Source organism: Trachemys scripta, chromosome 8 (assembly GCF_013100865.1).
Source record: "Trachemys scripta elegans isolate TJP31775 chromosome 8, CAS_Tse_1.0, whole genome shotgun sequence".
Taxonomy (NCBI): domain Eukaryota; kingdom Metazoa; phylum Chordata; order Testudines; family Emydidae; genus Trachemys; species Trachemys scripta.
Genome location: NC_048305.1, coordinates 86,414,452 through 86,438,774, shown reverse-complemented (window position 1 = coordinate 86,438,774; position 24,323 = coordinate 86,414,452). Strand labels below are relative to the sequence as shown.

Genomic DNA, 24,323 nt, shown 5'->3' with positions numbered 1-24,323 from the left:
GGCCCCGGACCGGCTCCCGGCCCCGTGACCCCGGACCGGCTCCCGGACCGGCCCCCCGGCCCAGCGCACCCCCTGGCGGCCCGGCCCCGCGGGCCCGGACCGGCCCCGTGCCCCCGGCCCCGCGCCCAGCCCGGCCTGGCACTGCGACCCAGGCCCCGGCCAAAGAGGCCCCGGCCGAGCCCTCCCGATTTTCCCGGACATGCCCGGCTTTTGGGGCTTTCCCCCCGGACGGGGATTTGAGCCCCCAAAAGCCGGACATGTCCGGGAAAATCCAGACGTATGGTAACCCTAGACTCTCAATATAGCAGAGGTTGACACTAAAGCATACCTAACCACACCAGCCCCACCAGCTCCATCATTTTAATGTTTTGGGAATGCTTAGTCCACAGACTTTTTCTTAGATGAAAAATGGGAAACTGTCACCTTCCCAGAGAAAAACTTTATCTATTCCCACACAGAATCTGTCACTCTTCATAAGGATGGAACTATCTGGACTCAGATATCAGCAGTAGTTACCCTGAATCTTAATGCAGGGCCTAGGACAAATTCAGTGACTTACTCAGAGAATCCATAAACTCCAATGGTGAAATCCTGGTCCCAGTGAGAGAGAGAGAGAGGCTGAAGGCCCATTAGAGGCCACAAAGAGTCGGAGCACTGAGGGAGCAGAGGATCATGATTTTAGACTGCCCAAACTGAGAGACCAGGGAATGCCTAGGGCTCCATACAGATGTTATGCCTGCGGGGAGTGGGGACACATAGCTGCACAGTGTCCCAATGCTGAGGAGTCTATGCAGTGTAACCTGGGGAACTGGGCAGATCCATGCTCCTTAATCCACCTTGTGGGGGTCTCACTAACCCCACATATGTATACCAGACCAGTGAAACTAAATGGGGTAGGGACCACGGCACTGGTTGATTCGGGGAATGCTATCACGCTTATCTCAGGGAAGCTCGTGAAGCGTAGTCAGCTGCTGCAGGCTAAACGTACGGGGATAACATGCGTCCATGGGACAGTTAGTTACTACCACACCATGCCAGTAAAAATCGAGATCCAAGGGAACGCTACTGAGGTAGCAGCAGGTGTAGTCCCTAAACTCCCATACCCAGTGCTCATAGGGAGGGACTTCCCAGGGTTTGGAAACTTACTCCCAGTAGGGGGACTGGAGAAAGATGGGGACCCTAAAATTGATGAGGCATCCACAGCAGACTGTCAACCCCCAATCTTCTCTGAAATATCCCCAGATTTGTTCTCCACTCCCAGACAGGTAGAAAGACAAAAAAGGAAAGAAGGAGAGCTAAGGCCTTGGGAACCCGAATACTGACTTCCATGAGACCTGAATTTAACCGGAATGTCTTCATGTCTCTATACTAGTTCCTTCTGCCTCTGTAGTTCCTTATAGATACATTCAGTTTCCATAAGATGGCACTATGCCATAGCATGGGTGGTACCATCATCTTAGTCCTCCAGAATGCAATAAGGAGCTCAGGATTCCTAAAAAAGGTCTTGGAGTGTGCAATGTTATTACTACACATTTTTCTCTAGACAGTTGTGTATTGGAGAGCAGTAACCAACAGATGTACAACTGATTGCAAGGAACTGTAAACTGGTTCATGACTATGGCTCCTAAGTGCTATCGTAATACAAATAATAAAAAAACAACTGTGGGAAACTCCTAGTCTTATAAAAGATGCCATGGGCTCTTTTATGGCCATACACAGCAAACAGGATCATGGTTTTTAATGTGTCATTTTAAAATCACACCGAGAGTACACTACTCATCTTGTCTACTACAGAAAGATGAAGAACAAAATTGACCCCACTGTAATTTGAAACTGGAGATCTATAGAGTCTTTATATTCGAAGCTGAGGCTTAGTGAACTAAGCCATTCAGGGTGATGTGTAGGATTTGTTTGTTTTGTTTTCTGTCTAGTCTCAAAACTAACCTATATTTGTCTGTGTTTCACTATTTTAATATTGTATCTACTGCATAGGGCCTGCCTTTGGTCTTTCTCTATGAAATCATGAACTGGATAAGAACTGCCTACCTATGGTTTATTGTACTTGACATTGCATTCATTCAAATATCTCAGGAGAACACTTTTTCATTCCAGAGATAAGCAGGCAGGGAAGAGTGCATAAATATGTAAGAGCAATCGAAAGTTTATGAGAATTACAAGTAGTAAATTCTATGTGATGCACCTAGTCCCTTTGAAGCTCCTTGTGTTTCTTGTTGGATAGATGTATTTTCTTCAGAAATATAATCTAAACATTCAGGGAGAAGAGTTTTTCTCCTTTTTGATGTAATATTGCTTTGATGATCCATGAATACATTCTTATTCTAGACATCACAAATGATAAATAAAAACTTTAAAGGTATAACCCTGTTCTAGAAAACAATGAGAATATAACCTACATCATGACAATGATAGAAGAACAACTGTGTGCTAAAATGCCAACTATGCAAAAGTTCAAGGCTCACTAAAATCATTGCTACAAGAACACAAAGAGTAAGAGAATGAATCCAAATTGTCACAAGCCTTGTAAAGACACAAATAAAACACACAAACAACAAGGTGAAACCAAAATATGTAGTATCTAGAGAACTAAGATGCAGCATTCTATATTTTCATAACAGACTTGAGTGAAGAAGTGATTAAGCCAAAAAAAAAAAAGTATCTACTAATTGAAACAATTACTTTGCCAGAGTAGAGAAGGATAGAAGTCAAATGGCTTAGAACCAAATTCTGCCTTAATGACCCACGTGACCCATCACCAAAGTCTGTTGGGATCTCATGGATGTAACCGAGGACAAAATTTTCCTTTAATAATAATACTTTGCAGTTTCATACATAGATTTCATAGTGCTTTAAAAAGGTAGGTATTTTTCCCATTTTACAAATGGAGAAAAAAGCTGGAGCACAGTATGATTAAGTAACCTGCCCAAAGTCACACAGCAAATCAGTGGCAAAGTTTGGAGTAGAAACCCAGTCTCCTAACTTCCAGCTTCACACTCAGTCCATTTCTAGACCACAGCTTCCCTAACCCATCAATAATAATTCAAATGTTGGTAAGGAACAGGGAATTCTGCCAACTTTTCCTCTGAGAGCAGAGCTTACATCAATTAACTCATACTTCTTCACTACAATGGCCAGTGAATAGTTCTGATAAATCAAGGTGAGATGGCTGTTATATTTCAGAGAGTACCCACAATGATCAATTGCTCTATGTAGGAAAAAAGTTACTGGATATTGCCTCACATTATCAGGAACCATAAGAGCAACTGTGCATAACATTTATCAATATTGCCTTTAAGTGAAGGTACAAGTATTTTTCTATCAAATCTTGAATAGAGGTTTGTAATGAGGCCCTAGAAAGAGAGAGGTGGATTGATTAGATGGACCCAATTTGGATTCCAGTAAAACTCCTATCAAAATTGTCTCAGTGAATATTACTGGACTTAAAAGTAAATCCCAGGATTTGGAATTTAGGAAGTATTTATCTCAATTTGATTTAGTTTTCTCCAGGAAACTTGGCTTTCAGCTATTGGGCTTCGACTCTTTTTAGAGGGGGTATTAAGCGTGCAAAGGGGGTAGACCTGTAAGTGGTCTGGCCTTCTGATTTCTACTAAATTAAATGTCATAACTAGCCAGTTAACACCTGACAATCCATGTTTTCAGGCCTACAATAATATTTTCCCAGATTAATCTATTCTATTAGTCCTGCATGTTTATTTGGTCTCTTTGGTTTCCCCTTTTTATAATGAGTCTGTCAGCAGAGCTTGAATCTCTCATTAAACTGCTTCTGGAAAAGTTTCCATTACCAATCTTTGTGCTTTGGGGAAATTTTAATGCCTAACTAGGCCCTGGAGATAAGGATTTTTTTTTATTTTTTCGTCCAGCTCAATAAATGGGATGTTGCCTTTATTTTTCCCTAGTCATTCTATGGACAGGGTGAGATATATCCCACAATGTACATTTCTTTTAATTTTAAATAGATTTTGGCTCGAGGTTTTGAATAATAGAAGAGGTGATGATCTGAAAGGTTATTTCGCATGCACCTCTTCTAGAGTGAGCAGTGTGATATAATCAATCAGTTCTATTTTAAAATGGTCTTGTTTCTCAACTTTATAGGAGCTTTTAAACCAGACAGTGATCATCAACTGCTATGTGGGTGCATTTCTGATCTTTCACTACTTTAGCCTCATATAAATTGTATCTCACCCCTGATTTTGAAGCTGTAAACTCAAGCCAAATTAAGTGGAATCCAAGTCTAAAATCAGAGAGAAACTCACATCCAATTATTTGTTAGCTTTGGAGAACCAGCTTTTGGACCTTAATGACCCACAAGCCCACACCATATTCACTGAGATTATTTAAAAAATTACAGGATGACTTGACCAGCAAAAATGGGATATTTTCCTCATTCAAAAGACAGAAGAATGTGCTATGACTTGGATTGCTTCTGTTATGAGACACTGTTCAGAATATAAGGACAGTTAGTAACAATGGTTCTGCTGATTCTATTAAGAAATTATTTAACCTTAGAGGGGACTATAAAAAATTGCTGGGAAAAAAATTGGATTAGAGGGCCCTTTGGAAGGAATTTGAACTTGCTGCCTCAAAGAAAAAAATCATCTTTATTTTGGAATTGGTGGGAATGAGATTCAATCTTAACACCAAACATGCTTGGGAGTCCCACATTTTTCTGCCTTTTGTAATGACATTCTATCTATCAATCGTTTGTTATGATCTATCTCAGTGAACCTCATCATCTCTAGAATGGCCCCAGTCTCCACCAGGGAAGCTAGAATATTGATCAACCAAAAATGCCATAACAAAGCTCCTGGGGAGGATTTTATCCTAGCAGTAGCTTACAAGGACAATATTGATTGGTGGGACCTGTTGTAGCAAAATTATTTACTAATATAAATAGTACAGGGAGTTTTCCTCCATCTTTTGAGAACCCTTTACAGCCAATGGCCAGAGTTAGCATAGAGTGGAAAGGTAAGCTAACTGATCCCATCACAAAGGGTGTCCACCAGGTAAATGTATTGGCCCCTTTCCTTTCTATTTTGTTAAAGAGGCTGTGGCTATTTTAGAAGAGTTACAGTTGTTTACCCTCAAAATTTTGGACTGATTTGTGTCCAATCTTTCCTTATGCAGATGACAGGATTTTGCTTTCCCAAACTCCTCGGGACTTGAAGCATATGTTATGGGATTTTAGCTTTTTGCCTGACCATAAATTATAAGAAAACTCAAGTAATTTCCTTTGGCCACAGTCTACAGACCAAAGCAGGATAAATGGAAGACTGATGGACGTTATATTGAACAGGTCCGTTTTTTCCCCACCTTTTTGATATTTGTTTTACATATAATGATCACTGAGACAAACAGAGGAGAGCCTTAAGGTATGTGCAAGCAGTGCTTCGTTTCATCCATGTCCATGGGGGCAATTTAATTGCAGTGGCTGGCTCAAGTCAGTGCCCAAATATTATATGGTTAGGAAATCTGGGGCTGAAGAGATTTTAATTGCTAACAGTTTGTGCAAAACAAATTTTTAAGAAGAATGCCTGGCCTCCCAACCTACAGCTCACCTGCTTTACTTAGGGCACAGGTAAGAGAATTCACTACTTTGATCAAAGCTCAATACATTTATAGCACTTACAGGCTGTGTATTCTGCATATAAATTTAGAGCACCTAACAAGGTAAAATCTGGAGGAACATCTTAACGAGACACAAACTTTAGAATTCCTCTGGTTTTTGCAAGCCCATTCCTTGGGATTCTCAGAACCTGACTAGGACTGTGTGCAAGAGTGTGAAATCCGTAATTAAGCTTAGAATAAAAGATATTTACATACATCTGGATATGTCAGTCATCCATAATATAAATATGTCCCCTTGGTTTCCTCCTCTAAAGAACAATCATAATTGTGAGGAATATTTGGCTATTTTGAACAACGATATGTTACAGAGGGCCTTTACAGTTCTCCATTTTCTACCTATGCAGTTGGCCTATTTAGAAAGGAGGTATACTGGAACTGAGAGACAAAATCATTTTTGCCCATGTGGGTCTGGCCAAGTTGAAGATTTACCAGAAGATCTACTTTCTTTTTACCTCCATAACTTGTCTTAGGCCTGGTCCACACTAACCCCCCACTTCAAACTAAGGTACGCAAATTCAGCTACGTTAATAACAAAGCTGAATTCGAAGTACCTTAGTTCGAACTTACCGCGGGTCCAGACGCGGCAGGCAGGCTCCCCCGTCGATGCCGCGTACTCCTCTCGCCGAGCTGGAGTACCGGCGTCGATGGCGAGCACTTCCGGAATCGATCCCAGAAAATCGATTGCTTACCGCCGGACCCGGAGGTAAGTGTAGACCTACCCTTAGAAGCCTTTCGCTACACCAGCTCAAAAACTGCATACTCACTATGTAATGAAAATGTTTTGGTTATATGGGTTGTCGCTCTATTTGCCTCATCGGCAGCAAAAATGAGAAAAAAAAATATGTGAAGGAAAGGTTCCTTATAAACTAAATGAACCAATGAATTTCTAACCTTTATCATCTTATTTTCATATGTTGATGGGGGTGGGAGCATTCTTAAAACATGTAACTGATTCTTGGAGAAGGGCCAATCTTGTGTTTTTATTTATTTTACTAAGTTGTGTTGATTTAAAAAAAATTTATTTTGCTAAAGCAAAGGTTCTAAATTAATAAACTTGACTTTGCCTAAATAAGTAACATTCAAAAATAACAAAGAGCATTAAAGAAATACTTGTGGAAATGTCCATGTTTCTATGTCAAAAATGGCTATTTATTTCAGCATGGCTGACATGTCCTTGTGTCAGAAAGCTCTAGTGAGACAGAGAATTGTTTCCCATTGGAGAAAACAGTCAACTTTGAATACCATTTTAAAATAAGGTGTATATATACTTTAAATTGGAAGAGTTGGGGGAAAGGGGTTATTTGGTGTACCAATAGTTTTGTTTTAAAATTAACTTATTTTTATTTAGTTTACAGACTGAAACTTCCATCCCCACAGCACATACACACACTTCTATTGATATTGTGCTCCTAAATTCCTTCCCCATTATCTACAAACAGAAAGTTTGGGCTATTGGTATTTAAATTAAGCATGCCAAATTTTTGCATGAATATTTTGTTTTCTTTTGTATAGTACTACTCCATACTACAGACAACTCTTTTATTAATTATTGTGGAGTTAGAATAAAAGCCATGGGAATTAAAACATTTCTGTTAGCAACTTGTTTTCCTTTCTTCTGCCAGGAGACATGAAACTTGAAGAACATATCAAAATTCAGAATTTACAACATATACTGTGCTCCTAAAACATAAACTCTGCCATGCTGCATATGCTGTAATTATAGTATACATTAACACACAAAAATAAGTTAAATTACATTTAACAAATGAAATGGGAATAGAAAACACTGCATATGTGCAATGTGGCTGAGTTAACGTTACAGAAGCAAGCTTAGTTTTTGAAAATTCCTAACTTGATATATCTAACTTCAACAATGCACAATTACTAGTTTTTGCATTTTATTTCACTTTTTTAAAATGAAAAAAACAACAGCTGCAGTTCTTTTAACTCAGGAACTTAAAAATACCATTGCAAATACCAATGGACAGTGTAAATTCACTGATTCAGGACTAAGAACTGCTTGGTCATCTTAAAGTCTTCATGCTCCCACTCATTCTAATGAAAGCATTTTAACTAGGGAGTCTTTAAAAACCTTTTAACTACTCATCCAAATTTATCAATAGATGTTGAAATGTGCCAAACAATAACATTGTCAATTTCTTCTCAAATTGAAATTAGTGGGGGGAAAGTTTTCTATATCTCAATTACATGAACTTTTTGACTATTTGGAAACTTAGGTTCATGAAGAATATTGATGCTCACTCATTTATTAAGAAATGCCTCACACAGAGAATACATGAATGAGCTGTACTGGCTTCCAATTAATTTCTTGGTAGAATTTCAGGCTTTTACATATAAAGTCATAATTGATTTGGATCCACGCAGCCCAAGGGCCTCTTTCCCTCTGTGATATTACTAAAGCTGTGATCACTGGGATGCTCTAATAGCTCTAATGTGATTTAGAAGAGACAGACAGATAGCAGGGCATTTCTGTAAATAGTGCTTGATTCTCAAAGTCACTTCTACACTTGGCCTGACAGAACCCAAGTTGTTAACCATTAGGGAACACTGCAAGGTTCATGTAACTGTTCAGGATTTTTCATTGGTTTGATGAGGATTTTTTTTTAAATGGCATGTTGCTTTTTATTATTGAACTGAGACCTGGTTTGGATGGGGTGAGCCATTAGTTCTTTAAGCTATGCATACTTTGTTTCCTTTGTTTGCATAGCATGTACACCTTTAGGCACTTTTGGGGGCGGAGGGGAAAACCACTTGATTTTTAAAAAATTAAAATATTGTATGGACAGTATGGACAGTATGTACAGATTAGTCATACTGATTGCCAGTTGATGGTTAATCTGTGTACTTTCACTTTATTTTAAATTTCCATAAATATTTAATGACAAAATGGTATGAGGGAAGAGAGTTTTCTTCACAGGCCAAATCTCTAATTTCAAATCAAGGCCAATGACTGGAATCTGCACTATGCCTGTTTCTGGTCTGCAATATTCCCTAAACTGATGTGTTAGTGGTCTTCAGTGGAGGATGCTGCGAAGTCACATTATCAAGTTTCAACTAGTCCACTCCATACTATCACCTGCCAAATGCTATATGCTTGCACCCAGGAAAAATCCCTGGAAAAGAGCTCAGCGGTAGAGCCCAGCAGCAGGACTGGGATCCTGTGGGTCCCACATGACCCGCTGCCATAATAGCAGAATCGGGTAAAATGTACTTTGTTGGAGGCAGGATAGGGTGGGTGGGAGGAAAAACAGAGTGCAGTAATTTGTGGGAAAATACTAAATCTCTCATCAGTTTGTCATAAATAGAATTTCAGGAATTTACAGGAAGTTTTTCCTTTATTTTAAATAAAGGTTTTAATACTTAAATTTAAGTGAGGAATAAAAAGAGATTTGATGTCTATTATAACAGGAGTGAAAGTATTTTTACATAGTTTAAGCAACAATTCTTTTATTCTTTTGGTGGTAAAAATTGTGTGTGAATTCTGTTTATATATAGTATGACAGACCCAGACCAGTGGGGTACAGGAGTCTGGTAGAGGGCAAATATACTGGTCACTGGATGAGTAGTTTTCTGTTCCCTGGGTGACCAGAGCAGGGGCTGCACTAGAGTAATCAGGAACCTGCTAGAACCAGTTAAGGCAGGCAGGCTAATTAGGACACCTGGAGCCAATTAGGAAGCTGCTAGAATCAATTAAGGCAGGCTAATCAGGGCACCTGGGTTTTAAAAAGGAGCTCACTTCAGTTTGTGGGGCAAGTGTGAGGAGCTGTGAGCAAGTGGTATAAGGAGTTTAGAGTGTGCTGCTGGAGGACTGAGGAGCACAAGCGTTATCAGACAGCAGGAGGAAGGTCCTGTGGTGAGAATAAGGAAGGTGTTTGGAGGAGGCCATGGGGAAGTAGCCCAGGGAGTTGTAACTGTCATGAAGCTGTTACAGGAGGCACTATAGACAGCTGCAGTCCACAGGGCCCTGGGCTGGAACCCGGAGTAGAGGGCGGGCCTGGGTTCCCCCCAAACCTCCCAATTGACCTGGACTGTGGGTTCTCCCAGAGGGGAAGGTCTCTGGGCTGTTCCCCAACCCACATGGTAAATCTCTGAAGCAAGAAAATCCGCCAATAAGCGCAGGACCCACCAAGATAGAGGAGGAACTTTGTCACAATAGACACCGTAGAAACTGTGTTATCCGGCACTTTACCAACTGGAAAGCTCTAGAAACCAGCATTTCTAATATCTCTGATTTCTGAGCCGGGCGGCGCTCACCTCAGGCAGCTCCCTACAAGCAGCAACCTGTCCCTGCTGCTCCTAGGCAGAGCCTCCCCTGAGCGCTGACTCCACAGTTCCCATTGACCGGGAACCATGGCCAGTGGGAGCTATGGGGATGGTGCCTGCAGATGGAGGCAGTGTGCAGAGCCTCCTGGCCATGCCTCCACCTAAGAGCAGCAGGGACATATTCCCACTTGTTGTGAGCTGCCCGAGGTGAGCGCCACCTGGATCTGGCACCCCAAAACCCCTCCTGCACCCCAATCCCCTCCCCCAAATCCCCTCATGCACCCAAACTCCCTCCCTCCATTCATAAGTGTAACTCTTAGTTAATTGGAATTTTTGACTAACCAGAACCCCCCATTCCCCAACATGCCAGATAAAGCTTTTCCTGCATGATACATTAACCACATTAACATTGTGGGGTTTTTTGTAGCATGAGGGAATCTGTCACTCTTGCATGATTTGCGTGACCTAAGGTTTTTGCAAGTGGGAGTACAATAAAATGCAAGAAACAATGGAGGAGCGGGTGGGACTGGGTATTGCGGCGCAGGACAAGAGCGGGATTAAAAATAATAGTTCCACACAGGACTCTACTCTGTGGTAGGCCGGAGGTATACACCATTATTGGATTCCCAAATCCTGTTCCTCCTTTTATGGTCAAAACCTTCCATACCTCTGGAAGATTGAGGAAGAGTTGGCTCTCTAGCAGACCCACATCAAGGAGATATGTCCTCCAATATGTGGGACACTGGATTCACTAAATTTTTAAAAACCAAGTGCTTAAATCAAAATAATTTATTCTCTCGTAATACAGATATTGTTATGATTCACTTCTCAGATAATACCCACATTTTACAATCACATTTAAAATAAAAAGACTTCTGCCACCTTAGTGCTTCATGTTTTACAGTTTCTTTCTTTGACCATTTTCCAAAGAGACATGCATGGTGGGCATTATTTGCTCTGTCAACACTTTCCAGGTTAGGCTGCAATTTCCAACCATTATCGATTCAGAGCAGGTGTAGAATCAGACTGTGAGAGTATGATTTGAGAGCAGATTATTTCAGCAAATAGTAAAAATGAACAATTGTGAATAAATGCTGTGAATACTTTCAGCATTAGCCTGGCTCACTTGCATAATGACAAAACCCCTGATATACTTATTTTTGGCACAATCATCCAAGTGAACATTCTACAATATAAGTACCAAACATCTTGTCCTTATTATCATTATTATTGATTGGCTGGGTTGTACAGATGTGATGTATAGACAACTCTATATGAAAATGAATTTATTTTACATCATACAGGAAAGTTCAATCAACTTGTAAGATATATAGAGATTAAGATAAAATGAAAATAGAATAGAAATAAATAATGCACTAGAAATTTTATTTGCAGTGCAAAACACTATTTATGAAAGCTGTGCTTTATGCCATTTAGTTGATTGCTATACAGTAAACTAAAGACACATTCAGAGACTCTGCACTTTAGCCATCAAGCAACACAGAAGAATTTTATTGAATGATTTCTTCAAATACTGTATATTGTAAGCACGCAGAACCTTTTTTTATTTCTGGAATAGCCACAGGTATATCATTCCTGGCTATACCTTGGTTGTCCTTAAATATTTACGTGCTATATAAAGTGATTACAACTGTGATAAAGTATTTTATAGGTTTTCTAAATATGTACTTATTCTTCTGCATTAAAAAAAAAATCTCCATTTCCATCCTGAAAAAATTAAATAAAAAAATGTACATACCCAAATCTTTTTCTAGTTAAATATCCCTTTATCCATCTTTGAACAATCACAACTGGTGAGTGATGAGCTAGAATATGATTGATTTTTGCAATGATATCTTTTACCACATTTATCTCCTCCTCAATGGTTGCTTCCTGTATGAATTCAAATGAAAATATGTTGAATATTGTGCCTTAAAATCTGTACTTCTCTAATATATAATTTTGAAACAATGTATTTAAAAACTATTATTATTTTAATTTTCATTCCATAGCTAACAATTGAAGGGGAAGAGCAAGGTATTTTGCTTGAAGAAAACTTAAAACAAAAGCAGAATAAAAAACTGTCAATTTTTATTGAAACAGAGCTGAGAAATAATTTATAACCAGAAGCTGAGTCAGTACCCTCCTTCCCATATAAAACAAACACCTGTTGGTGAGACTATTCTGCCTATTGTAGAAATGTAATTCATTTTAAGTTACAGAAAAGCCAGTTAGCGCTATGAACATAAAGATAACCCTACATTATTACAATATTATTGTTACTGTAGGACAATGAAAAATACTGTTTTCTTTCTTTAGTAAAATATCTGAATAACTGAATGGGTTATGAATTATTAGGAATTATGAAAATGAGAATATAGTTTGATTATAAATACAATAAAAAGTAAGGTAAAACAAGACACAGCTCACTTTTCTATACTACTTCATCAAGCCTAAAATGAAAAAAATATACTTCTTATTTTTCACAAAATTTTCTCTCTCTTCTGAGCTAAAGGCTCCATCTACTAAACTGTTTATGCCTAAACCCACAAGGAGTTGGCCTAAAATACAGGTTGCTGCTACTTTATACAGCCTGCAGCAGTTACAAACATTCAAATTCAGAAAATGTTACTAGAATCAAACATATCTTCAGCAGCTACTCAAACGGACTGACAAAATTGGTTGTTTAATGGAGGTGGTCTTCTACCATAAGTGGAGAAGAATTATGCATAGTACATTTGGATATGCTTAGAAGAGGTCTCTTAAATCAGAAAGATGCCTTATATGGGTGGGTTTCAAACAGATTTCAATATAAAAGCACATTAAACATTTTCAACCATGGTTTTATTACAATATCCTAGGTATAATTTAGAAAAAAAATGATAGACGATAATATTTTCAGTGTCTATCCCTCCCAAAAATAGAACTGGTTCCTATTGCAGGGCCCAATACTCTAGCTATTACTAATGTGAGTAGTGCCAATGAAATCAAATGGTATCACTCCATTCAGTAGCTTGGTGTTTGAAAGGTTACATTTTCTACTGTTTTTAATTTTTCTATTGTAAACCATCCAAAGAAGCTGTGAAGTTAACTGCACAAATGTTTTGTCATTATAACCTTTTGCTACCACCTTCAGTAAGACATAGTCCCATCTCCACTAAAATAGTTCCAAAAGGAGGAGGGGAAAATAACATTCTTGAGGGGTTTTCCTATTGTCTGCATTTACTGAATGCTTTTTCTCAAGATATGTTAATACTTTAAGTTCCCCATATTGTTTTCATCCAAATATATTTTGTCACCTTTGGGATTCTTTTTATGCTTTTGGAACTTCAGAAATGCAGGGTTTACGAGCATCAAAAACCACCTCTGAAAGTTATTCCTCTTAAGGCAAAGATTGTGTTTTCAAAAACCACTTTAACTAATAGCATATATCAATTTTTTTAAAGTTATAAATTTTATGTTAGGCAAAAAGTATTGTAGGAAGACAGAATCTATTTTTATTTTAGTACAGATGAGTTATGCACATCTCTGATCATCACAGCTCCAAGTTGCACCTAATTTCTAGTGCATTGTAATGAAAATATTCATGTGTCTAGTTGGGTTTAACATGTTTGTCTCCCACTGCAAAAATCCACCTCTAATTGATGGGGGCTAGGAAGAAACATTCATGCACCATCTAGTACTGACTGTTGTCAGAGAGAGAGAGACTAGTAAACTACATGGTCTAATGGTCCGATCCACTGTCTCAATACCTATTTTCACAAAATGAGAGGTGGCGCATGTTCCATAGCAACAGTGCAAGAGAACAAACTATAATATTTGGATTCAGATAAGAATCTTAAATCTACCCCAGTTCAATGTTGTTCAGCTCTAGGGTTTTGGCTCAGCACCATTGCTGAATAATATATGACTATATTTTCAATTTTTGTTGTGATACAGCAGCTAATTGTCCTATTGAAATAGTAAATGATATTGAAGTTTTTGCGTCATATAATGTAATACATGATTATTACATTTCTGCACCACAGATTTATTTTATGAAGTCAGTGTTGTGCTATTTTACTACAAAAGTGTGGTGTTTCTTATAACACAATTTTTCCATTACTTTTCAAGTAAAAATTTCAAAGAATTATCATTTTTAACTACCAGTAGGATGCACATTGCAGAGGGAAAAAATGAGTTATTGATTATAAATAGACTCTGGAAATTATCTGCATAAGCAGCAGATTTATTTCAATGGTATATGATATAATAAAATTAAGTAAAACAGTCATTTACAAAACATTAGTCATCAACCTTAGACATTAGCTTGGATGAATGAGTTTCTGACATGGTGCAGTTATTATCCATAGCCACTGTGCATTTAGAAGTATCGTATGGCAAATCAATGCTTATTGTCCTATGTGCTGGTACTAATCGAGAGGTTTTCTTAAATACGTGTGTCAAGTTTTAACCTGTGTGACCGAAGAACCTCTTAATGCCAACTGACAAGTGCAGAGGGGTTGCTGGACTCACTTGATTTTAGCACATATATTCTTGTTCACTAAAGAATGTCATATGAGGTCTCAAATGAAAGTTGGTGTCATACTGGTCATCAGTATTATTGTTAAAGGTATGCACAGGTAGACTGTAAGGATTTATGCATATATACTAAAATATATTCTTAAAGTTCGTATCAAGGTATTAGTCACCAGCAAAGGTGAAAAACATATTGTTTACTGTCAGACAGAACATATCTCTGCATTTATCTGTTTATGTGTAAATTAAGTATTGTCTCATTCACAGTGAGTCCCCTATCACCACTCTTGATTGAATGCGAAGTAAGGAAGATAAGAAAGAACTTCAGAAAGGATCTAATAGGAAGAGAAATACAGTGGGGGAAGAGAATCTTATCGTAAACTGTACATTAGAGGTTTGCTTGACTATATTTGAGAGACAAAATAGACATCCTGGCACCCTTTACTTAGGAAGAAAAAGAACAGTGTTTTTGCATCATGCAAAAGGGGTCTCAATCAGTGTTTGAAAATGCTAAAGAGCATTTTGGGTGAGTTAAGCCTCTTTAGACAGATGAGTACAGTAACTTGTTAGTTGAGTTTAGTCTCTAGAAAGCATGTTATGATTTTGATTTACATATAATCATTTGTTTCCAATATTCTTACTCACTATTACTTGAATCTCTATTCTTTAACAATAAACTTGTTCTTGCTTTCACTATAGATATATTTAAGTGCTGTGGTGTAAAGTCAAGTGTTGAATCTTATGAGCTGGTGTGTACTGTTCCTGTGGGAATAGCAACCCTGGTAATTCTGTGAGTGTTCACTGGATAAGGGGCTGGACAATACAGGTAACACACCGAATATTCAGGGGTTAGTATGTGCCTGTCGCTACCTGTACAGAGAGAGGGAGACCTGGAAGGTAGTACTTGGGCTGCCAAAGACTGGTGGTTTCAGGGAGCTGATCTACAGCTGGCACAGACAAGACTATGCTAAGGGCAGGTAGTTGTGAGATGCCGCACAACCCAGGTACTCATGGGGAGCGACACAACCTGTTTGAAATGTTCATATACTGTATGACAGATTACTGAATTTTGTTTTTGATGAAAGCATAAGAATACAATGGCAAACCAGTGAGAGTGTACTATATAGATAGACTAAGCATTTTGATCACATACAACTGTTTTGATATATAAGTGCTTTATTCTACCCAAAAAATATGGAACACAGTTTTAACACAGCTATCATAAAATGTATAAATCAGTGCAACACAGTCATATAAAACATTAACATTTTATTAACGAATATCTAATGTAATTCGATGTAACATAATTGCTTACCTTTCGAGAAGCATGGCAAAAATCAAGGAAAAAGCTAGGGCTAAATGGTTTATATTTTGGGGGAAGTTTCCAATTCTCAACAATTTCCTCATCAGAAATTACATAGTAATCCAGTGCTTTGAGTGATAAAATGCTGTTAACAACAATATGCCTATATGCTATTCTTAGACTCAGTGGAGTATCAAACAAGGTGAGGCCTATCAGATTAGGACAGAAAGATAACGAATGCACATTATCCAGTTTTCCAATTCCATTGTCATGAAGATAGAGTAGATTTAATTCCTTCATGCCTTTCCAAAATGTTGGGCCAGGAAGATGCTGTATCTGAAATAATGATGAAAATGAAATTTTGAATTGTGTAGTTTATTAGATCCTAAATTATAAAATGCCACAGTGACCAATACACTATGCAAGTAGCTGAAACTCCACTAACTATACCGGGGCTGTATCTGGACCCTAATTATTATTTAGAGCTACTGCATGATGTGACCAGGATGTCACCAAATACGTAACCCTCCCCGGGCATCACGGCTATGAGCTATAACAATGTAAAAAGGTTAAACATTTTGAAGCTAATTATTATTTACAGGATCATAAGTTCACATATCTATCAAACCACAAGTCCCCACAAACCACATTAGGCAGCAATTTTGGATTTGCTTCTTCTGAACTTTGTTTTTCAGCATCTTTCTGTTTGTGGCTTGTCTCAACAGATCTCCAGCATACAAAAAAAGATCAGAAGGCCAAATCTAGTTGAAAACTTTTGCTCCATGAATTGAAAAGACATTTCCAATGCCACATGCCAAAGGCTTTATTCCCAGTAGATGACACTTTTTCAACCCAAGGAAAATAGATTTTTCTATTTCCAAAAAAAAAAAAAAAAAAAAAATCCAGTTCCAATCTATTATATTTTAAGAGTATTAATGGAATAGAACCATGTAAAGGAAGATATAGACCAAATATAAACAAAAAAATCTTAAAAGTAAATTCTATAATAATGTGAACATAAGAACAGCCATATTGGGTCAGACCAAAGGTCCATCTAACCCAATATCCTGTCTTCCGACAGTGGACAATGCCAGGTGCCACAGAGGGAATGAGCAGAACAGGTAATCATCAAGTGATCCAGTCCTTGTCGCTCATTCCCAGCTTCTGGCAAACAGAGGCTAGGGACACCATGCCTGCCCATCCTGGCTAATAACCATTGATGGACCTATCCTCCATGAATTTAGCTAGTTCTTTTTTAACCCTGTTATAGTCTTGGCCTTCACAACATCCTCTGGCAAGGAGTTCCACAGATTAGCTGTGCGTTGTATGAAAAAAATACTTCCTTTTGTTTGTTTTAAATCTGCTGGCTATTAATTTCATTTGATGGCCCCTAGTTCTTGTGTTATGAGAAGGAGTAAATAACACTTCCTTATTTACTTTCTCCACACCAGTCATGATTTTATAGACCTCTATCATATCCCCCCTTAGTTGTCTCTTTTCCAAGCTGAAAAGTTCCAGTCTTATTAAGCTCTCCTCATACAGCAGCCGTTCCATACCCCTAATCATTTTTGTTGCCCTTTTCTGAACCTTTTCCAATTCCAATATATCTTTTTTGGGATGGGGCAACCACATGTGCATGCAGTATTCAAGATGTGGGAGTACCATGGATTTATATAAAGGCAATATGGTATCTTCTGTCTTATTATCTATCTCTTTCTTAACGATTCCCAACACGCTGTTTGCTTTTTTGACTGTCACTGCACATTGAGTGGATGTTTTCAGAGAATTATCCACAATGACTCGAAGATCTCTTTCTTGAGTGGTAAAAGCTAATCTAGACCCATTTTATATGTATAGTTGGGATTATGTTTTTCAATGTACATTACTTTGCATTTATCAACACTGAATTTCATCTGCCATTTTGTTGCCCAGTCGCCCAGTTTTGAGGGATCCTTTTGTAACTCTTCGCAGTCTGCCCGGGACTGAACTATCTTGAGTAGTTTTGTATCATCTGCAAATTTTACCACTTCAGTGTTTACCCCTTTTTCCAGATCATTTATGAATATGTTAAATAGGACTAGGCCCAGTACAGACTTCTGGGGGTCACCACTATTTACCTCTCTCCATTCTGAAAACTGACCATTTATTTCTACCCTTTGTTTCCTATCTTTTAACCAGTTACCAATCCATGAGAGAACCTTCCCGCTTATCCCATGGCTGCTTATTTTGCTTAAGAGCCTTTGGCAAGGGATCTTATCAAAGGCCTTCTGAAAATCTAAACACACTATATCCACTGGATTCTCCCTTGTCCATGCTTGTTGACCCCCTCAAAGAATTCATTTAGTTTCTCCGCAATTGTCTTATCGTCCTTGAGTGCTCCTTTAGCATCTTGATCGTCCAGTGGCCCCACAAGTTGCTTAACAGGCTTCCTGCTTCTGATGTACTTAAAAAAATTTGCTATTACTTTTTGAGTCTTTGGCTAGCTGTACTTCAAATTCTTTTTTGGCCTTCCTAATTATATTTTTACACTTTATTTGCCGAAGTTTATGCTCCTTTCTATTTTCCTCACTGGGATTTATCTTCCACTTTTTAAAGAACAGCCTCCCAAAGAAAGCAGTGGAAGCCCTAATGTTTTAATAATTTAAAACTAGACTGGACAAAGCACGTTAACATACAACAGGGAACAATCCTTTAATACTGGGAGAAAACCAAGGGTACGTCTACACTGCAATTAAAAACCCACAGCTGGCCTATGCCACCTGATTCTGGCTCGCAGGGCTCTGTCAGAAGCCCAAATTCTAGGACCCTGCAAGGTGGGAGGGTCCCAGAACTTGGGCTGCAGCCTGAACCGGAACATCTACACCACAATAAAACAGCTCCGCATCAAGAGTCAGCTGATAGGGGCCAGTTGTGGGTGTCTAATTCCAGTGGAGATATACCCTAAATGGCCTATCTTAGCGGGTCTTTTCCACTGCTAACATCTATGCATTAGACAATGCATGGGAAATTTTTATTGGGAAAAACTCCATTTCATGCTATCACTCTTCAGTCAACCAAATTCTATATTTATATAATCTTGACATACCTTTATAAATTCATATGCAGATGTGTTGAGCTATTATCATTACTTAAGACTTAAGTTACAGTAATGTACAGAGGCCCCAATAAGAATCAGAACCCCCTTGTGGTAGGTGTTGTGCTAGAAAAAGGTAAACATAGGGTGAAATCCTGGCCAATTCAAGTCAATGGCAAAAATCCAATTGTCTTCAGTGCAGCCAAGATTATACCAACTGTTCCTGAACAGATATTTTTAGAGTAAAAATCTAAAATATTAAACTGGAAGAGCAACTGCTATGTACAAATAATACTGTTAAAGTCTGCATTTAAAATCTAAATTGCTTCTAAGAAATACTGGGAAAACACACAAGTTTACAGATAAATTTACTTCATTGAACTATTCTGTTTTGCATAGCTCCAAAACAACTGTTTACCTGATTTCCATGGAGATCCAGCTTAACTAAATGAGTACAATATTCAAGTGCATCAATATCTGTAATATAATTATTAGACAGGATGCATACTTTAAGCAAAACACAGTATTGCAAATGTCTCACATTCTTTAAATATAGCCCATTTAACTGAACTATAACAAGATCTTTGAGCTTCTTTACATGGGCTTGACTGGTAGTTTGTCCATATTTGAGTAACAGATTTTCAGAAGTAGAAACAAGGCGTTCCATTAATTCCTCCATAGCTGGTTATTTGCTTTGTGGTGCATCCACAAGAGATCTAAGAAAAGAAGAAGGACTACACAGTAAATTGCACTTATTCAACTTTCAAAAGAAAAACTTCAAATACCCCAAATAAATATACAACTGTTTGTTACAACACTGCTTGCTCTGTAAAATTTTACACAGTCACGGCGGGCGGTTGGGGGGAGTGGGGAATCTCTTATGGGATTAATTTGAAAACATAAAAGTGAATGAAAAAGTGCAAGTGCATGTTACTAGTATATAGTACATTTTATTCCAAAGGAACCCAAAAAGTGCTTTGCAAACTGAGGCTTGATTATGCAACCCTTTATATTTTGTATTCAATCAATCAAGCAGTTAATGAATAGTACATACATAAATGTACTGGCTGTTTATTAGTTGATCTTCCCTGTTAACATGAGTAAGGGTTGTAGAGATGAATTCATCAGCTGCTAAATGCAGCCACTTTGGAAGAGAGGCAATGTTTAAGAATGCACAGCAACACAACACAATAAATTAGACTGGAAAAAGCAAAGAATAACATGAACCATTGAAACTGCATGGAGAAATTTGTTGGCAGAATGCAACTTCCTGAGTTACAATCTAGTTAGGACACAAGAGCTAACAGCCCTGCTCTTACAAAAAAACTTCTATGAATTCTTTAATAACCACAAATGGTGAACAACTCTGTTTTACATCTTATCCAAAAGAGAGCATCGAAAGCAGCACAAATGTCCCTGCCGCTAGTGTTTCTTAATGAATCATCAATACCACTTGCTGCATCAGCTAAGAAGGTTTTCTTTTCAAATACTGAGACAATCCAACACTACTTACTGTATGACATTTGCTGGAATTAGGCACAATTTGATGTGGTTTTATTGATAAAGGTAGGAATGTCCCTTTAATTGAAATTATCTTTTTTAAAAAAATGTAACTGCAAAGAACAGCTGGATTCAGCAATTTTTTTTAACTTTGATTATTGTAACATAAGGAATGCACACATAAATGTATGAATTATCAAATTCAATTAATGCCACACTATTAAAAATAAAAAATAAGTACAGAAATATTTTACTCCAATATTAGGGATCTAATTTATAGATTCAAAGATTTCAGTTGAACAGAAATCATATTATTGTCAGTAAACCTTTCATGAGTTTTATATCTTCAGCAGTTTCCTAAATTCCTTGTAAATTATTATACATTTTTAATCACACTGTGAAAACTATGCCTCTGTAGAGTATAGTGCATACTAGTTACAACAGACACCACTCTACTCTCAATCTTTATTCATTATATGCAGTTAGGTGAAGTACATGTGGCAGAGGTGTATGTGAAGGAAACAAGGGTTAAATAAATGAAAGACTACAATAAAGTATTAAACAGGGTTGCAAATCATTTCTCCAGTTCAGAAGGATGGGAATTTTCTCTTAAAGGAACTATTCCATCTGGAGAGAATAAAAGACATGAAAATTTGCTGGCTATCTGTTGAGGGTCCTACACTGTTACAAGAGGCACTTATTACTAGCTTTTTACTTAAAATGTTTATCTATTACCTGGGACATGTTTTAATCCATTTTGTACAATGTACTTTTGAACAAGGATACAGTGTTCATGAAACATGGCAAATTAATGGGATCCATTAATAATATTACATTTCTGCCAACTAGCAGAACAGAATGAAAATGGTACCAAGAACCTAAAACTGCAGGCATATTCACCTTAATTAAAAACAAATTGTATAATTATATCTGCAACAGTTAATGAAGAATCCAAACTTTCTCTCGCCGACGTAAAAGGAAGTTTTGCTATTGGCTTCAATAGGAGTCTGGAAAACTAAATAAGTATGCATTCTATAAAAGCACTTCAATCTTTTACCTACATTTACTCAGTAATGTGGGAAAACTAAGAAGGGTCAAAAGGATCCCTTATACTGAGCAAAAACAAGTAATTTTTTTAAATTATTTTTTTAAAAGCTTTTCCAATCTATATTGCCATAGTGATGTCAAACTGTATTTAATGGATCACTGAAGAAGTTTGATAATTCCAGATCAGTGGCACTTTGATATTTTAGGGTCCATCAGCATTTACTCTCTAAGCCACCTCTTTTAGGGCTTTATAACTAGGTGATAAAAAATTGGCTTTTTGGTAGAACTAGGATACTTTTCTCATGATGACATACTTTGTTTCCTAAATTCTTTATAGCAGTTTTGTATTACTTTTAAGGCTTCCTTTATTGCAAGATTTGTGTATGGTGAGACTTTATCAAAAGATACCACCATTTCGTTTTCCTCTGTTTAGATTCTACAGGTGCAGAATATAAATTCAGAAAAACAAATGAAGATCGCAGATCAGGAGCCATAACATCCAAAAGAAAGTAATGAGGCAAGAAAAACTCTCAGCAACATGGGTTATATCAATACTGAACAACTGTTTGTAGGTTAGGGGACAGCTGTGTGTGTAATGGGAGCTGGTGGTGCCTGTGGGTGGAGACAGCACGCAGAGCCGTCTGCCATGCCTCCGCCTAGAAGCAGCCAGGACAGGTCATCGCTTCTGGGGAGCTGCCCGAGGTGATCTGGCACCCCACACCCTTCCTGTGCCCCAACCCGCTGCCTCAAGCCCCCTCCTGCACCCAAACTCCGTCCCAGAGCCCGCGCTCCACACCCACTCCTGCGCCCCAACCCTCTATCGGCCCAGTGCCAACCAGACTATAAACCGGAATTTCAATGAAAATCAGAAATGACGGTTTATAGAGCGTTCTGGTTGATGAAGTACCGGGTAAAACAGCTTTTACTGTATTTGTAGATGTTTTTCTACATTTTCAAACATACTGATTTCAATTACAACACAGAATACAATTCACCTCAGACAAGTACTGTAGTGGAATCCCTTTGTTGTGAAAGTGCAACTTACAAATGTAGATTTTTGCTTGTTTGTTACATACCTGCACACAAAGCAAAACTTGTAAAACTAAAAGTCCACTCAGTCCTACTTCTTGTTCAGCCAATTGCTCAGAGGAACAAGTCTGTTTACATTTATGGGAGATAATGCTGCCCACTTATTATTTACAATGTCACCTGAAAGTGAGAACAGGCATTCGCATGGCATTTTTGTAGCTGGCACTGCAAGGTAAAATTTATGTGCCACATATGCTAAACATTCATATGCCCCTTCCTGCTTCGACCACCATTCCAGAGGACATGCTTCCATGGTGATGAGGCTCATTTAAAAAAAAAAAGTGTTAATTAAATTTGTGACTGAACTTCTTGGGGGAGAATTGCATGTCTCTTGCTCTGTTTTACCCACATTCTGCCATATATTTCATGTTATAGCAGTCTCGGATGATGACCCACCACATGTTATTCATTTTAAGAACACTTTCACTGCAGATTTGACAAAACACAAAGAAGATACCAATGTGAGATTTCTAAAGATAGATATAGCACTCGACCCAAGGTTTAAGAATCTGAAGTGCCTTCCAAAATCTGAGAGGGAGGAGGTGTGGAACACGCTTTCAGAAACTACAGAACTCGAACCACCGAAAAAGAAAATCAACCTTCTGCTGGTGACATCTGACTCAGATGATGAAAATGAACATGCGTCGGTCCACACTGTTTTGGATTGTTATAGAGCAGAACCTGTCATCAGCATGGACGCATGTCCTCTGGAATGGTTGTTGAAGTATGAAGGGACATATGAATCTTTAGGGCATCTGGCACATAAATATCTTGCAACGCTGGCTACAACATTGCCATGCAAACGCCTGTTCTTACTTTCAGGTGACATTGTAAACAAGAAGCGGACAGCATTGTCTCCTGCAAATGTAAACAAACTTGTTTGAGAGATTGGCTGAACAAGAAGTACGACTGAGTGGACTTGTAGACTCTAAAGTTTTACATTGTTTTATTTTTGAATGCAGTTATTTTTTGTACATAATTCTACCTTTGTAAGTTCAACTTTCATGATAAAGAGATTGCATGACAGTACATGTATTAGGGGAATTGAAAAATACTATTTCTTTTGTTTTTTACAGTGCAAATATTTGTAATCAAAAATAATAATATAAAGTGAGCACTGTACACTTTGTATTCTGTGCTGTAATTGAAATCAATATATTTGAAAATGTAGAAAATATCCAAAACTATTTTTGGTATTCTATTATTGTTTAACAGTGCGTTTAATGGCTTGACAGCCCTATAAATTACTAATTGAGTACTGGGCAAAACAACCCCGCCTCACAATGATGATGCATTTCTTTTGGACTAGTGTTGATAAATCAACAGCAGTTCACACTAGAAAATTAAAACCAGCCTATCTGGTCTACACTAGAAAATTAAGTCGTCTTAGCTATGTCTCTCAGGAGTGTGAAAAATCCAAACCCTTGAGCAGCATAGTTAAATCGACATAATCCCCGATGTAGGCAGTGCTACATCAACGGAAGAATTCTTCCATCAGCCTATCTACCACTTCTCGGGGATTCCTAAAACACAAACAGGAGAACTCCCATCGGTGTAAGTAGTGTCTACACTGAAGCGCTACAGCAAAGCAGTTGTGCTGCTGTATCATTTTACATGTAGACATACCCTTAGGCTTGTGAGTAAGTTTACTCCTGTGAATAAAGCTATTTATGTGCCCAGAGCCTGGTCTACACTAGGCATTTACTTCAGGATAGCTGCTTCACTCAGGAATGTGAAAAATCTATACCACTAAGAGGGTAAGTCTGTACTACAGCCGGGATCAATGCTCTGAGATTGATTCACCAGTGGTCGATTTAGTGGGTCTAGTAAAGAGCCGCCAAATCG

At 38.1% G+C, this 24,323-nt stretch overlaps 1 protein-coding gene across 4 annotated transcripts in view; it reads right to left on the bottom strand.

Moving 5' to 3' along the window:
* LRRIQ3 (leucine rich repeats and IQ motif containing 3) overlaps positions 1 to 24,323 on the bottom strand; it is a 66,921-nt gene that overhangs the window by 40,552 nt on the left and 2,046 nt on the right. The window contains exons 1-4 of one of the 4 annotated variants that reach the window (XM_034780269.1): positions 21,243 to 21,329; positions 19,261 to 19,558; positions 15,782 to 16,105; positions 11,708 to 11,841 (exon numbers count right to left, since the gene is read on the bottom strand). In XM_034780269.1, coding sequence (XP_034636160.1) covers positions 11,708 to 11,841; positions 15,782 to 16,105; positions 19,261 to 19,521 — 719 coding nt within the window. In that variant the 5' untranslated portion in view covers positions 19,522 to 19,558; positions 21,243 to 21,329. Of the gene's footprint in view, positions 1 to 11,707; positions 11,842 to 15,781; positions 16,106 to 19,260; positions 19,559 to 21,242; positions 21,330 to 24,323 lie in introns of those variants that run through there. The other 3 variants (XM_034780268.1, XM_034780270.1, XM_034780271.1) reach the window with 3 other exon arrangements.